We start from the raw sequence: 17,701 nt of genomic DNA on the forward strand, positions 1-17,701 counted from the left end.
CTCCCTGGAGGGTAGCCCCTCCCTGCCCTCCCTCTTCAGTCTTTTCTACATTGCTATTGCACATGAGTTGGTGCATTACATTTTTTAATACACAGCTCTCCCCACTGGGGTGAAGAAGCACAGTGTTTAACAAAAGATTTCCACTGCAGCAAAACAGCCAATGTTCTATATTCAACAAGGAGTGTTGAATTAGAAGTGCACAAATCACCCTTCATTAGTTGATCTCCAGTATATCTGGGTATGTATATTCCTGTATTCATAAATTTTTATACAGTTACTTAATTTTGTTAGTTATAGACCTCTTGCACTTCACTGCACTGCTATATAAAATTACTTCAAAAATAAATTATCAAAAACACTTTTCAAAAGTACCAATGAGTTACTAATGGCTTCTAATACCATCTTACTCTATTCTACTCTCTGAAACAGAAACCTGACCATCAGCATACAATGCAGTGATACTATGTGATAGTAGCCATGATGTTCTACACTTTCAGCTTTTCTTTAATTTCAACATTTTATTTCTTTTTAAATTCTGGATGGCTATTAAAGACTATTTTCATTCAAACTTCAGTGGGATAGGGCATCTGTGACTGTAAGTGAAGTCATCCAGAAGTCTGTCTCTCTGTGCATCTAGGATAAGCCACCAGAATTAGCTGATAATGGCTTACTAAAAGAGGACACAAAGTCAAAAAATTATTTAAAATATGCCATCAGTAAATTCACCAGCAAATCTGAAAAGCAAGCAAACTGAAAAGATTTTTATTTCATTTCCCACACTACAGGGAAGTACTCTGTGGGTATTAAGAAATCTGCACTCTGTTTCACATTTACTTATTTACTCTGGAACATAACTACTTAAAAGACAGATGTCAGGTTATTGAATGTTAGATTCCAAAAGTTCTCAGACTTTTCTGTACTGACTCATGATGTATCTCGTGGCTTGAGGAACAACTACTGCATGTTTCAAAAAGTCCTTCCTACTGATGGTCTGGGACTAGCCAGGCTGGGACCAGGCCCCCCATTTGTAAGGTCTGAACCTTACAAATATCTAATTCCAACTATCTGTAATGAAATACAAAGTTTCTGAAAGACCAAAAATGAAAATTTTTTAAAAGATCACAGCTAGCTGCATTTAAATAAAAGGCTGTGAGGAAACTATATGTAGCTTTAAAATATATTTAATATCCTCATTTAATTCAACATTTTTTCATGCATGCTCTTGAAAAGCAGGCAAGCATAAATATTGGGAGTTATTCAACCTGCGGAAATAGATTCACACATTTGCTGCTCATTATGTATATTAGTTCTTTAGGTTGTTTAACAAAGTAACAAACAGCTGTCTCTTAACAGCTGATGTAGTTAGAGGAAAACAATTTCTAAAAAGAGGGCACAATAATTGTTCTAGGCAGAGAACCCAGATATCAAGATTGATATGCTTTTCCAGAACTAGTTAAGAAAATCCACAGTTCTTAAACTATATCTCAACTATGTTTGTGCCTACAAATGGCAGTAATGGATGCTAAGGCAGAAAAGTTAATCCAGCAAAAGTTTAGAAATGTCACAATCATGTCTTACAAAATCCATGCACATTTTTTTAATTTGGGCCTCTGCATCATTTAATATTATTTTCATTTTCTAAGGGTTACATCCTATATTTATCCCAGGAGACTATGAGATGCACACAGTGTCTATTTGCTGACTGAATGCACCAGTGCTCACTGAATAACTTCAGTACTTTGACCCTCATATTTTTTATCATCAGCATTCAATCTGCATTGAATACTGCAACACAAATTTCCTCACAGGCTTTCCTGTGCTACCCTCATCCTATTTCCCAAGAAGTTCCTGGACATCAAGTGCTCTTTAGAGCCCCTGTATGAGACAGTGGAAGCATATTCTATTTGCAGCTAAGAATCAAGGCAAAAAAAGATGAGGGCTTAATTTGTCAGAGATGTCTTAAGATTTTTTATCACCTTGGAGGACAAGAAGGGCAGTCTTTTCTCAGTATTTAGAATTGATTTGCGTATCTATATATATATATATATATAAATCTTTGTATATTCATCCTTCCAGGAATTCAGCTTTGACTGAGTATTTCTGTCTGATACAAATAAGGATAGAGAACTCTCAAAATCATACAAAAAAGTCAGGTAGTGGCCAAACTAATGAATGTTCCATATTAACAGAATTAATGTTTTTTAGAAAGAAGATAACCTATTTTAAAAGGTCATGCACAAACACTTGAACTGCCTTTCTGCAGTTTTCATGTCAACTTTAGGTACCTTCAGCAATTCCAACATGAAGCAGAAATTCATTCCTCATTGCTTTCATTCCTCATCCTTTATTTATTCCCTGATCATACTCCTGTTAAAGCTTTGGAGAGGGACCTTTTTTTAGTTATCATTTGAGGGGAAAAACTCTACAAATTCTATCTGATGATCAATGAATGATACCCACAACATACATGAGAAGAGGCAGGAATACAAAAGACAAGAAATAAGACACCTGTTCCTTGCACCAAGAAAAAAGACCTTGTATTTGCAGTGAACTGACACAGCCTTGCTTTGTAAAAGTGACTCGGTATTTTTATAAGAACATTCAGACTCTCTGCCTTCCTTCTCCTCACATCAGCACCTGGTGAAGTATTTTTTGAATAGTTCCTTCATCTAAAACATTCACTGATTTTTGTCAAAACTGATAGACAGCTCTGCTGAATGTTTCTCTGGATGGGTTCTGAAATCCTTTCATTCAAGCTGTCCAGATAAAAGAGAGCTCTCTGCAAACTGGATTTTAGACATGAAAGCACTGCCTGTCAAATCAGAGTTTTCAACATTGATCTCGCACCTCCCAGGTGCAAGTGCTGAGGGAAACAACACTTTCTCCTGTTCTGAGTGCTATCTAGGTAAATCAGCCCTTTCCCATTGCATCTTAAAAAGGCAGAAAATTAGAAATTCTTAAAATCTGTTAAAAATTCTGAACCTGTGGCTTCTGTATTAACCTCTAAATGTGACAGTTAATTTTTGTTTTCTCCTTAGCACATCATCTTATATACACTTTCTCTGTGGAGTTCCTAGATATTGAGAGACTGAGAAATCATAAGATTTTAAAAATTTGGGCTGTGGGTGCATTTGATAACCAATTTCCCTGTCCTCATCCCACTGTGTAATTCTCTCTTACTTTTTTCAGCTCTAGCCTCTCATTTTTCATGTGTCTGCTTAGTTCTTGTGACACAGTGCACAGGAGAGAGAAGAGGAGACCTTAAGTCTCAGAATCTGTGAAGATGAGCACACAGAAGCAGCCAAAAAAAGCAACTCACGTTTCCAAGTTATGGTCAACACTTACCTCCAGCCAGGCAACCACTGTTGGACCATCCCACTGTGCAAAAGGCAAACCCTTTCTCCGAGCTTCTTCCAGAAGTTCATGTCTAGAAATGGATGAAAAATTGTTAAATATGCAGAGGAGTGAGTAGGGACAATACTCCAATACTCTGCCTTTTTGTTACAGGCAACGACAGTGAAGCACGATGACAGGCACAGAAAAGGCAAAACACCAGTGGACAACACAGCTCTTTCCCATTTTTGAATGTAATAATCTGTTCCCAACTTTTTTTGTTTTCTTTTTTTTGACATGCCTTTAAATACCTGACATAGAAAAGGCAAGGCTTCAGTCTGTTCTTAGCTGAAGAAATACAGAGCCAGGATATCTTATACAAAAGTATCACCTCCACTATAGAAGACACTGATGAAGAGAGGAAACTGAGGGATTCCTCCTGAGACTAATTTACCTCTGGTTTGGTAATAACCTGGAAAGATCCAAGATTACCAACTTCTAGATATTAGCTCATCAAGGATGAAATGCAGGAGGGTATGTGAGGTCTCCAGGTTTGAAACACTAAACACTGCTGGACCAGCTATGCAGGGTTCTAGCGTCTCTCAAGTATAGCTGTTCTGCATCCTAAATAAGCCACCTATGGTTAATTATTACTTGGTTGTACCTTTAACAGTTCCAATTTTAAAAATTATTTTTGCATATATACATATATATATATAAGAAATCCAGATAGTTTACTGATGTATACATTTTTATAATTACAGAATTGATGTGGCTTCTCACTTTCATACATATACATACATACATATATTTCTACTGAGTAGCTCAGACACCAGTCCAGCTTCTCCATCTGCAGCCTCTCTGGACTGAAATGAGCGTGTTCTGTAAAACATCATTCTCAAAACTAAAATATAATTTTAATGCAGTAGTATTAAATATTTGGTGAAGTTATTTATAGGCCGGTCTGCTAGACTATAAAGACAATGATCTATACTAAACATGGTCAACCATTTAACCAGATGTTTTTATTCCTGAAGCAGTTATAAAGAATCCACTGTGGTGGCAGCAGAGAAGAAACAGTCTTTTTTCTGCTATTTGACAACATATTTTCAGCTGTCTCCTACTGAACAAAAGACTAAAGAATGTGCTCAGCAACAAGCTGTAGTGAAAAACAAATTAAACAGGGACTGTGCTAATGCAATATTAAAATTTGCTTACATTCCCAAATAATTTTGGAATTATAGCTTCAATTTTGCTCTGTCCTCCTTTGCTACTACAGTCTTTGTGGTTCAGTTATCCCTTGGCAATTCTTCACTGCCTGAGCAGCCTCTCAAATATATGTACTACAAAATCACAGGAGATAAAAGTGATGGAGTGATCTTACTTGTATGGAGTACTCCTTTTGGGATTTTTACTTTGCTGAGGGGATAGACTCAGAATTTGGCTTTAGGAGGAAATGGATCTCAAGTAGCAATTTTCCATACATGTTTAAATCCCTCACTCTGAATATCAATAGAAAGACAGCTGCTTTACTTTCTATCTTTCTTTCTGTAAAATGTAACCCTACAAATACTTGATAGCGTTACTGAGGTTTATCCAGCTTCTCCTCCCACGCATCTTTCACAGCATAATTTAACCTTTATCACTCAGATGTCCAAAGACATTGCAGATTTATCCTTGCTTTCTATGAAACCAAAATCCATAAAATGAGAAAAAGTTGCTCTTTGGGTACGCAAATGCCACGTTACCTTTAGCAGCTGGAGGAGGTAGAGAAACCCCACACTAGATGGGAGACAAACATAGGTGGCTGCTTAGTAAAGCAGAATTAAGGCAGGGCCAAATACAGCCACCTGCCAGCTACCTGTGGATGAGGTATTTGGGTTGCAGCCTTCCCTCAGAAGGTTGGTTCTGGTTCTGGCTCTGGCTCTGGCTCTGTGCAGTGCCTGTAAAGCTACAACCATGCTGTGCCTTCCTCAGGTGCCACACCAGGGTTGCATGGCTCCTGCTGATGCCATGGCTGTCCTCAGGAAAAGCCAAGTTTTCAGGGATGCCTCTTGCTCACCTGGCCTATTTTGGTGTCCAATGGCACAGACCTCACAAAACCCTGTGCAACTTGCTCCCTCCACAAAACTAACTTAAGCCAAAGGGTCGGTCCCTTCTGCAGCTGTGAATCCCATGGAAACACCATCCTTGGAGGAACCTGTTTTCCATATTTAGGGTATTCTTTTTGTCCATATCAGCTTCAAGAGCAGGGCTGGCTATCACAGTAAGTAAAAATGAAAATTATGGCTTTGAGGACCACTGACTGGCTTGTGTTTGTTTCCTGCCTGAGCTAGGACAGCAGCAGCACATGTTCTACACAAGGAGATGGGGAGGAAGTTTTGGTCTGTTTGATTTAGTGTTAAATTTCTGTGTGACCTCAGGAAAGGAGGTGCCTGCAGAAGAGGCACTGGCACTTCAAGGTCTCACTTCCCTGAAAATCTTAATTCCTTTATGCTGGAATTACAAAGTCCATATTTCTAGGGGGTCCTCTGGGACTTTGCAACAGCTGCATTGGCCTGAGGCATGGTGTGGAGGCTTAGCATAATTCCGGTGCTTCTCATACAAGCATCCTCTTCCAAAGCAGGAAAGCATTTCTGTTACTTCAGAGGCAGCCTGGCTCAGAGCTACAGGAAAATACAGTTGTGGTTATCAGTTTTGGCTGAAGAAAATGGGGCCAGGCCAGAAACAGGATGCCCTATGCATATGCTATAGCCAAAGACTACAGTCTGATAAACGTAATCCAAAGGGTCTTGGCATGTAGAAGAAAAAATGCTTTGGGTTGAAAATATTTTTAGTGTAAAGTTAAAATCCTTTCCTCAGGCATGCACAGGGAATGCAGCCCTCCTAAGGTCTGTGTCTCACATTCTGATGAAGAATACTAAAAGGATTTTTATAACATTGCTTTCCTTTAAAAATAATTTTATGCTTTAGAACTTGTACTTGCTTCTTTCAGATGTCTCATTTAAACACCTCTCCTATATTAAAGTTTATTTACATTATATTTTACTTTTTGAGCAGTATTCTCTAACTACTTTTTAGTACACACTGGGAGATCTGTGGAACTTGAACCTTCAATTTCTAAATCAGAACTACATCCAGAATTTCTATTTTTGGACTGAGAGATATTGTTCAGTTGGCAATCAAAGAAAATGCTTGGATTTTTTTTATAGAAACCGTTACTATGGAAAAAAAACCAAACAAACCTACAACTCCCCTCTCTCAAAATAAGTTTACAGTGTAATGTAGGAAAAAAACATATTGTTTTGATCAATAGTGCAAATCACCAGTAAAATTAATCATACAACTGATCAGAGGAGGTAGAAGAGACTAATATCCTAAAGTTTGTCACTACCTCTTCCATTACGAACATAGTTTGAAGATTGTGAAAACATTACACATTTCCTCCACTTTGGAAGATGTTTTGCAGAGGAATGTGGGGATCTTGTCCTCCTAAGACTTTGTCAAAAGAGAACTACATGGTCTAATGTTTCCACTTTGCATTGGTAAGGAGGTAGGAATTTAAACTATAATTATTTCCACGCTTGTTTACTTTTTGGCAGCACGTAAAAACATGCCGATAAAGAAGCATTGACATTAATTAGGCATTACCATAAATGTTATTATTTTGCAGATAAGGCTTTAAACCACTTACTACCACTGGCATGAATTCTAAATTAAAGCAGTATTTTTAAAGATAACATTAATACAGTTCGAGAATAAAACCCTCTTTCTGAAGGTGTTATGGGAGTAACTGCCATATGCTATTTTAAATATATCATTACCACAAGCCTGGTTTTACAAAGCAAATAAATTTCATCAACATGAAGCATTTAGCACTCATCCAAAATTTGAGATGTTTGTATTAGTCTGTTTTAGAGAGAGTGCTTCATAAATGGGCCCCCTTCACTCTTCTATCAAAGATAGAAAAAAAAGCCACATTATGTCAAGCTGTGTTGTGGAGGCACATGTCAAAGACAGGGTGCTGTCTCCCTAGAACAAACTTCTGATGTTTAATCCTCCCAAATAGCACCTCCTAAAGTTACAGGTACATTGGACCATTTTCTTTATTATCATTCTTCTGAGAGACAGGTACAAGTGCCCAAAACAACCTAGCAAGCTGAGAGCACAACTGTTTCATACCATGGGTACTATCTGTGAATGCTTCCCTATCTCTCTGGGTATCAGAGGTACATGGGAGCAAAAGGACTTGGGGGATGATATCAGCAAACTATATTATTATCCCCAAAATTTTCTGTTTCATATATAACCTTCCCTGGCACCAAGAAAATTCTAGCTCTGAATCAGCAGCCCTTACTGACTCAATGTATAAAACTCAATGAACTTTGCTAAAATCAAAAATAACCTTGAAACAGACTTTGTGGGGGAAGCTAACAACATCTTCATTTAAAGTGTGTCATTTAGTGCCATTCAGTTTTCTTTATGAAGATGAGGCTCCCCCCATGAAGCAAACAAGAAACAACAGCTTAAGATTTCTGACACATGGAATGCAAACATGGTCTTGTACGAAAAGTTCAGACACTGTCTTGATGAAACTCAAATAATGTTTCAATATCAATCTTCATATTTGTGCAAAGAACAGAATTTCCTCTGATAGCTCTAGTAGGGTTCACATGAAACGTCCTCAGGTATATCATATTGTGCATTGTAAAATGCTTCTTATTTAATGTGAGATAAATTGGAAAGGAGGCACAGCAAGTCAAGAGCCACATCATGTTAGATTTGGCTATAGATACATGCAGAATTTACTTTAAAATTTTGGCTAATAGGCAATTTAAATCGAATGAAATGGCCTTAACCCATTGACATTTTCTCAAAAAGATAACAGACAAAAGTGTTTACCCTCTGATTATATATTGGCAGTACTACAACTTCTACTATTACTGACACTACCAAAAATTATCATAAATACCAAAATTTTTTGCATACAATAAGTTTCTATGAATGAAATAGAAACAATAGACCAAATGTGCTAGATTTGTGCAAGTAAACCTATGATTTCAAGTAAAGATTAAGCACATCTGCCTCTCAAAAGCTAACATAAATTCAATGACTGGAAAATCTAGGAGAGAGGATTTCTAATGAATTAGGATGGATTTGGATTTTATCTTTTCATTTGCTAAATACTTAAGAGAGGGTAGAATTCTGTAATTAAGGTCATTGGATGTCAAAATAAGGTAGCTGAATTTGTAGAAATGAATAATTACGTAAAATGTCTTATAAAATAATGCTACATTTTATCTAATTATATAACTGATATTGCTGTATATTGGTAGCTTAATTTAATCTGAAAGTACCTATTTATTTTAAAGACTGCATTAATTGAAAAATAAATTAATTTTTTTTCATCTTTGGTACTTAAGTGACTCAACTTTAACATAATTTGAAGTCTTATTCTCTCTCCTTTTTTATACTGGATACAGTGGTCAGACAGCAAACAGTGGGTACCATTAATTTTTAATTTTTTAGGAAATTTTTTTTATCCAATGTTAAGGAGTTCTCAGGAGAGAATGACTGAAATATGGAACTCAAGTTGCAGTAAATACGTAACATTTTAAAATCAACAGAGCAAGAAAGTCTAATTGAAAATTGAACAGCATCCCAGATAAAACAGATTAGCAAAGTAGATTAAACAATCCTGTAATTATTCTATGTAGGTGTGCATTTTAGGTGTATACAAACTGAAGGGCAACATTTTTTTTTCTGCAGACTAAGCTTAGTGAAGCATGGTCAAGAATGCTTAATATAGATCCTAACAACTTTTTGCTGTGGAGAGCTACAATTAAAAAAGCACCAAAACAATAAACCACTTGTGAAATAAACACAATATATAACCTCATAGTTCCCAGGATGGTTAAATATTTTCAAATTTTATTTTATAAAGTCCTTTCATAATCAGGTAGTCTGAATTAATGTGATAACCCCTCTGCTCTCTTTATCCTTCCACCTTTAGCACATACATGCGTTGAATGCCTGAAGTTTTCTTCCCAATTTCCAGAAATTGTTAATGAAAAAAAATTATATTTGCACAACAGATCAAAGAGGAGATTAGATTTTAAACTTGATATCAGGCTAAAAATCAAAAGAAAGAAAGAAACAAGCAAAAAACAGGATGAAAAAATACAAATCCCAACATTTAAAAAAATAATGGTGAAAAAAGAAAGAGCAAATTTGTGTGAAAAAAATGAAGTACTATTGTATTTCAAATGGAAAAAAAGAAATTGTATACTCTGGATTACATGTATTTGCAATTATGAGTCATCTGTGATGTAAATTTCTTTCTTAATAGCATTTGTTAATATAGTCAGTCATTATTTTTTTCACTCTCTTAAACTTCCAGATATATATTCTGGACTTTAGACTTCACAACATGTTTTTATTTTTAAAAATTGACAGAAGTTATCTCCAATTAGTCAATCCATTATCTTAAGCCCCATAGGAGCAAATTCTGACCTGAAATTTTTTATGCTTTAGATGTTTACCGTTATTATGAATACTTTGAAAGTTTTCTCACAGTTTTCTCCATGTATTTTTATATAAGGTCCACAGGAAACAAAAAGAATAAAACATAGAAAATAAACATGGTGCTGAAAATGAACATGTTCAGCAGCCATGGTGTTTTAACTTACCCAGATATGCTTTTCATGAGATGGAGAGAGATGAATGGAAAAAAAAGCACATAAATGTTAATGAACATATAATAGTCCATTAAAAAAAATAAAAATCATATGGTAGATAAAATAATACAACCATTATAACTATGGGAAACTTTCAAACTGGTCTTCTGGTGCAAGAACATTTGAGATTTTCATTAAAATGATGTTGGCCATTTGTCAGGTACCACTCAGCATAGCACATCTACCATCTACAATAAATATTCATGACAAAGTTGTGTATTCACAGTGAATGTAGAATAGGTTTTGAAATCAAAGCATTTTTCCCAGAACCTAATAATCTCATAATGATTTTTGTGTAACACCAAAAGTCTTGAAAATCCCAAATCTTTGGATTTAAGCAAATTACAATAGAGACAGTAAAGTGTAGTGGACTTCAAACCAAAGCTTACTTTTCTATGTGCACTTTACCAATAGTTTAGGAAAATATCTTACAATAATCATAACCTTGACTTGGTGTTCTCTGGCATTTTTTTGTTGTTGTTGTGTAGGGCTTTTTAAAAATCTTGATTTCATGCCTTCAGGTGACTAACATTTGTAATAGTTACTCATGTCCTGCAGCATTTTAATTTGAGCAGTCATACTCACACTATATTAGTAATAATACTGGTATAAGTGTTTTGACCTCTAGATAACCTATTCTTACAAATATAATCAGTAACACTGTCTGTAGAAGGAAGCAGTATGACCTAGTTGATAATAAACTCTCTTCGGTATCCTTTAATTGCCATCATAAAAAGAAAAATTATACACCTGAATGAAACGCAGACATTTCAGAAATTTATATTTCTATTAAAAAATTATTTACCAAGATATAAAAATGCTTGGTAGGTTTAGCTGTAGAAAACTTTTGGGTGAAAAGCCTGTGCTCTCATTAATTAAGAATATGTTCCAGACATCTCAATGAGTTCAGGAAGGGAGAAGTTTCAGGATTTTAAATTCTGATTTCATGTATGCGAGATCAGCAGAACAGCCGGGAAAGAGGACAGCAAGTGTGATCCATGAAAGTAGATGAAAACAAATGACAAACTTATACAGAGAAGAAAGGAAAATTAAGGAAAGGAAGATCAACAAAGGCATGTAATATACTTAATGGAAGAGAATTATTCAGTTACTAAATACGATGGAAGTGCCATTGGATCTGAATATGCATTTTTGATTTTGAGGCCAAAATCCCCATCATGCTCTTTTTCTACTGAGCTAATTGTAAAGTCTGACTTGAACACCTTTATTGGAAAAGCTTTCAATTTTGGACCTTTCAGAGTCCATTGAACCACAGCTCCCACTTCTTACATCTTCGTCTGAATACTCCCTTGGGCATGGGTACAGGGGAACAAACAGGGGGAATTAACTGGAATGCTTTCAGGGGTTGCCAGTTTGCAGTTGCCCAGGAATAATTTATGGGACACATAAAACTCAGTCTTCCCCATGACAGAAGCCAAAGATCAAGGGTTATTCCTTCACTGCCTGAGAATCTTTCTCTCAGAATAAAAAAACACAGCAGAAAAAATGGATCTTTAAACTCTAGCTTTCATCTTCTCACAAGACAATAATTTTATCACCATTTTATTGAAGAAACAATGATTTCCCTTAGACACATATTCAGCTGAAAGATAAGCAGATTTTTTTTCTTCTGCAGTGTTTTATCCATACTTTCCTGAAGGCCTAATTCTACAGTTAATCTGACAGAATATTTGCAGCTGTTGGAGATCATAAAATAGAGAGACAGCTGTAGGCATGAGGAAAATGCCTAGAAATCCCAAATTACAATAGACAATAGGCTTATATGTGTAGATAAGACAGGGACTGGGACTTTGTTCTGGTTTTATTTCATTAAAAACTTGCAAGTTGTTGGTAAAAATATTCTTTTATAAGGAAAAGAATGAAAAAACTGCAGAAGATAAAAATATTATTTAAAAATATTAAAAATAACCAAGTTGGATATAGAATAAGATAGGTTGTACCAATTTTTTCATTCTCAGAATAACCTGTGTAAATTTTAGTAGTCTTCTGCAAGATAAATACCCATGTATCCTTACATTTGTAATGCTAAAAAGCCTCCAAGTGTCTGACATAACAGCAAGGTTAATTTTTAACATTGCAAAAGCTTTGACTGTGATCACAGCATTGTTTGCTGGAAAAGGAGGAAGAACTAGAGATCAGTCTGAAAGGTGCTATACAATATCAGGTGATTTCTCATAGCTGAAGTTGAAAGGGAAGAAATTAAATGCAAAACTTCAGTTTTCCTACAGATTCAATAAATAAATGACTGGGGGGAAAGGGCATTGTATTGTTAAGAGCTTCTGAAAAAAAATAAATCATGTAAGTTTAGGATATGACGGTGTTCAATAAGCATTAAGTATACAGGGACATTAGATGGATGACATGGAAAAAGACCTTAATTAATGCAATTGTATTAATTTTTTCAGAACGTGTCAAATTCTAATTCCAATTGCACACTTAAAACTTAATCAAAGGGGCACTGGCTTCAAAAGCAACTAAAGGGTCCTACAGTGTTTCAAACTTAGTCCACAAAAAGATCTATTTATACAATTTTTTCAAGTAGCCTGTTGACAGGGATCTAAAATGTATATTTTCTACAAGCAAATCTGATACCCAATGTTTTGTTTTCTTTTTCATGAGGATTATCACATTAGAGACAAGTCACAAACAGTAGTTTTATCTCCCAATTTTTGAAGGATAAATACAAGTGAAAACTGAAGCATTATTAGGAATTTGTTAAATTTAGCAAAGCAATTTATCACTGCTTTTTTTCCAAATATAGGAAAGAACGCGAGTCAGTGCATACATCATGCTCTTCTGTTCATATGGAGGATACTGCTGTTTGAGATGTACATTGATGCAGTCAGCTGAGACTTAACAGCATTGCAGGTTTTTTCTGCAAGTTTAATTATAAGGCTATGAATACTAAGAATTTCTTTTTATATCATAATTTTAAGTGTGATAATTACTTAGGTCTTGATTTTACAAGTCTTTATTCATGTATGTAAGCATGTGGATGTATATCAAGGCTTTTCTGCAATCTACCTGAAGGCAGGAGGATTTATCTGGCAAGCAAAAACCTGTACCTGTGGAGCAAACCTCCACAAAACAGGTTCATAGAAAAGAATGGTTTTACTTTGACTTCCTTTGGGAAATACAAACTTGAGACATTAAATTCTTCATAAATTTCAGGAATGTTGAATAGTAGATTCTTACCCAGTGTTAAATCAAACAAAACTGAAGAAAAAAGTGAAGCTAAAGCTCTGCTCTTGACTCATCCTAGCACTGCCAGATTAATGGGACAGCATCATGATGCAATGCAGTTATTTCACTGTCTATGAGGTAAGTAAAGACTGTTATTGAAATGCTCATATTAATAAATTGTGGAGTTTATCACCTTCTGGGCTGGAATCCTGTCAGTATGATCCACGCTACCTGTCTTGCATGTTAATCTTTTTCATGACAATAATTAGTGTTTGGCATTGCTGAGGAAGCAGATAGCACAGGCCAGTCTCAGACTGCACCAGCAGCATGCACAAGGTCAAATCCATCAATGTGGCAATATAGAAAAAACCTAAAAATCTCTCAAACCTTGTGTTTCTCTTTCACCCTGTGAAATATCAGTTTTTGTGACCAACCGTTCCATACTAACCCAAAATCATAGAATCATAGAATTAGCCGGGTTGGAAGGGACCTCAGAGATCATCTAGTCCAACCCTTGACCCAGCGCAGCAGTTGCTAGACCATGGCACTGAGTGCCACATCCAGTCTCTTTTTAAATGTCTCCAGGGACGGAGAATCTACCACCTCACCGGGCAGTCCATTCCATAGCCTAATCACCCTCTCCGTGAAGAAATTCTTTCTAATATCTAACCTAAACCTCCCCTGGCACAACTTAAGACTGTGTCCTCTTGTCTTGTTGAAGGTCGTCTGTGAAAAGAGTCCAGTTCCCACCTCGCTACAGCCTCCTTTCAGGTAGTTGTAGACAGCAATGAGGTCTCCCCTGAGCCTCCTCTTCTTCAGGCTGAACAGCCCCAGCTCTCTCAGCCTCTCCTCATAGGGCCTGTGCTCGAGTCCCTTCACCAGCCTGGTTGCCCTCCTTTGGACCTGTTCCAGGACCTCTACATCCTTCTTAAACTGAGGGGCCCAGAACTGGACACAGGACTCAAGGTGTGGCCTCACCAGTGCTGAGTACAGGGGAAGAATCACTTCCCTGGACCTGCTGGTGACGCTGTTTTTGATACAGGCCAGGATGCCACTGGCTTTCTTGGCCACCTGGGCACACTGCTGGCTCATGTTCAGCTTCCTGTCAATCCAGACTCCCAGGTCCCTTTCTGCCTGGCTGCTCTCAGCCACTCTGTGCCCAGCCTGGAGCTCCCCATGGGGTTGTTGTGGCCAAAGTGCAGGACCCGGCACTTGGCCTTGTTGAACCTCATCCCATTGGAATTGGCCCAGCTCTCTAGTCTGTCCAGGTCCCTCTGCAAATAGACATATATGTCTTGTCTGTCTTCAGTAGGCTTCCATCTTCAGACAGTTACCTGCTGCAGCATTGCATATTGTTGCAGACCAAATTTTCTTGTGTGTGTGTGTATATATATATAAATATATATATATATATTACTGGCACTCTGAGCTATATTGTACTTTGAAAGACAAAGCAGGATTCTCTAGATGTATTTTGCTACCAAAGAGGCTTTTGGGTAAGGATAATTTGATATCATTCTTATGCAAAAGTGTCGACAATGAGTTATTCTCTAGGACAGGTAGAGCAAAAAGGGAAGCAAACATGGTTCTATTTGTTGATAACATTTCACATTTATCAGAGGTCATTGTTGAAGCTTTTTCTAATGGATTAATCATATGGGATTTTAGAAAAAAGGAGAGTAGAGCATTTATATAGATTCTATTAAGTGCCTTGTCTTGATATGAGATCAGTGGAGATACATGTTTTTAAGGGGCTTATTTGATTCTGGGTACACTGTAACCTGCTCTTTTGCTGAGGTATGAATTGCCTTGCAGGACACACAGTGATCAACTTCTGCTGTCCCAGAGGATTCTATCCTCAGATCCAAACCCTCTATGAACCTATAGGAGTTGTGATAGAATCTGGACTGACCAGAAGTTTCCTATGCTGTGTCATAGCTTGGGCTCTCATAACAACCCCGAGTAAATGCCAGGGCCAAGTTACCAAGCACCATCATTTTATTTGGTGCAAAAATATCTACAAAAGCTGATCTTATGCACAGCTGGGATAGTATATACACAGCCACAGATAAACAGTAGCTGGAATGAAGTACAACATTGATAATTGTAAATTAGGTAACCATTTTTCACAGGGAGACTGATTAATCACTAGAAAAAGAAATAGTAAGAGAAAAGCTCCGTTTCTTATTTCGGTGATGGGTGCCTTCTGGAGACTACACCTTAATCAAATAATTTTTATGATTTAGAAGACTGTAAATTCTTTGGATCACTAGGGGACACCAATGAAAATAATGGTGACAGAGAGGTATTAGTGCCATTAATATTTTTAGTCCTAAACTCTTGAGTTTTCTTGAAGAAGTTACTCATTAGGAAAACATGTTCTGAGTCAGACAAAAGGCAGAAGGCATTACATACAAAATATAAACAGCTTTTGTACAGAAAAAAGAACGTGAGAGTACGTGAGAGTAATGGGGGGAGAAGGGGGGAGGAATGTGGCTTCCATTTTCCTGTATATTTGTATATATTTAGTAATTTTTCCTATTTATCATTACTGTTTCATTAACGTTGTGTAGTTCAGTTTCCAACCCATAAGTCTCTCTCCCTTATTCTCTCTCCTTCTTTATCAAGGAGGAGAGAGAGATTAATAGAGAGCGTCTGTTATTTGGTTTAATTGCCAGGCCAGCGTTAAACCCTGACACCTATACTATGCATGAAAACAGCCCTAAGACATTATAATATGCTGCAGTGTGTTTGTAATTCCATGAGGCCAAAGGAGGGTCCATGGAAGTGGTGTTGCCCAGGGAGCAGGTGGCCAGGACACCTGGTTGACCATTCGCACCTACGGGCTGCAGCAGCTGAGAGTGTGAAACTTTGTACTGCTTCATCTCTGGGGTGGGGGCATCCTTAGTGAATTACTAATTTAGCTGAACACATTAAAAATGCACAAATAGAAATTTAGCATTTTAAGGCATTTTTTTCTCTTGAGAGATTAATTCAGCTGAGATAAATACCAGGGATAATATTTTAAAAGGAATTTGTCCTTTTGTAATCACTTCAATACTATTTCCATTTACTAACTCAAAGCTAATTGCCAGCTCTGGTGTGGTAGAACTACCGCTGAACTGAAAGAGAAGTTTACTGACCTGTTAGGAGGGCTGAAAGCCATTTCACTTGACTTAATGCATGTAAGAGAGAAACACAAGTTCAGTATAATTTCTGCTTTATAGAAAAGAGCCCCAGGATCACTGTCTATTTGGGGTTTTTTTGCTAATGTAAGGGTAAAGCCTGCATGAAGAAAGCTCTCTCAAACCTGAAATGTAAAAGTAAGGAGTGCTTCCTTGCTTTAGTCTATCCTTTCGATGGGCCTAGTTCTCCTGAGGTTTTATGTCCTAACCTAAAATAGTCATAGAAATCCTTATAAACTGAAGTGTTCTGCTCAATCTGTTCCAGCGACTGGGCTGACCATCTCTGCAGGGTTTGTAGGGTAGGTTCTGTTAATTAGTAAAATAGAATACTGGGACTTAAATCTTATTGCTTCATCACAAGATAGCAAATGATTCTCAGACTGCTCCTAATTCCCCTTATAAAGGCCTCATGACCATTACTATCATTCTTAATGTTGCACAGCATACTATCCTCATTCGCATGACCCAGATCAGTAATCTTGCAGCTACTGAATGTATTTGAAGGATTTACTTCAAGAGCAAGTTATTTGTTATTAAGTGTTGCAAAAAGCAATGTGACCTACTGAGACAAACTTTTCATTTAAAAAGACTTTCTGGACTGTTTCAAATTGATACTTTCCAAGGTAAGACACGCCAATACATGAATGCATTTCTAACAGGAAAATACTCATTTTCTTACACCCAATTGGTAGTTTGGCACTGAGATGACTACTAACACTAAGTAGAAACTTATTATCTCTAAGGCAAAATGTTGCATTTTTCCCATATTGCAGTTCCTCTACAACTGCATAGTTTTTATATATAAGCTAGCAATGTATGCTAAGCTTATTTCAAAGTGAGACACTACGAAAAATAAGAAAAATCTAAAGAAACCAGAAAAGATATGCAATTGTCATGACACAGGTATACAACATATACTTAGGGTAAATAGTATTCATTCCAGACTAGATGAATAGTCATAGTTACAAAGGAAAGATTTCTCTCCTTCTTGAAGAGAACATTTCGATCATATCTAATCTATAAAGAACCAAGGACAGACACAGGAAAACAAAAGGAAAGACTTGAAAAGCAGAAAGCATGGAAAAGTCTAATTGTGTGAGATTAGACAGAATTTGTATAATAAATTATCTGCACACCTATTTCCAGATATAAAACTTGGTAGGCACTCTGTTATATTACATAGCCACATCATATATGCAGTACTATGTGTCAAGTCTTCTGTTATTTTCTCTTACTCAGTTT

General features: G+C 36.7%; 1 protein-coding gene across 1 annotated transcript in view; it reads right to left on the reverse strand.

The window, feature by feature from the left end:
* Positions 1 to 17,701, reverse strand: part of PPFIA2 (PTPRF interacting protein alpha 2) — a 281,670-nt gene that overhangs the window by 15,414 nt on the left and 248,555 nt on the right. Inside the window, exon 22 of the mRNA XM_030446493.1 lies at positions 3,346 to 3,427. Coding sequence (XP_030302353.1) covers positions 3,346 to 3,427 — 82 coding nt within the window. The remainder of the gene's footprint in view (positions 1 to 3,345; positions 3,428 to 17,701) is intronic.

This window comes from Calypte anna, chromosome 1 (genome assembly GCF_003957555.1).
Source record: "Calypte anna isolate BGI_N300 chromosome 1, bCalAnn1_v1.p, whole genome shotgun sequence".
Classification (NCBI taxonomy): domain Eukaryota; kingdom Metazoa; phylum Chordata; class Aves; order Apodiformes; family Trochilidae; genus Calypte; species Calypte anna.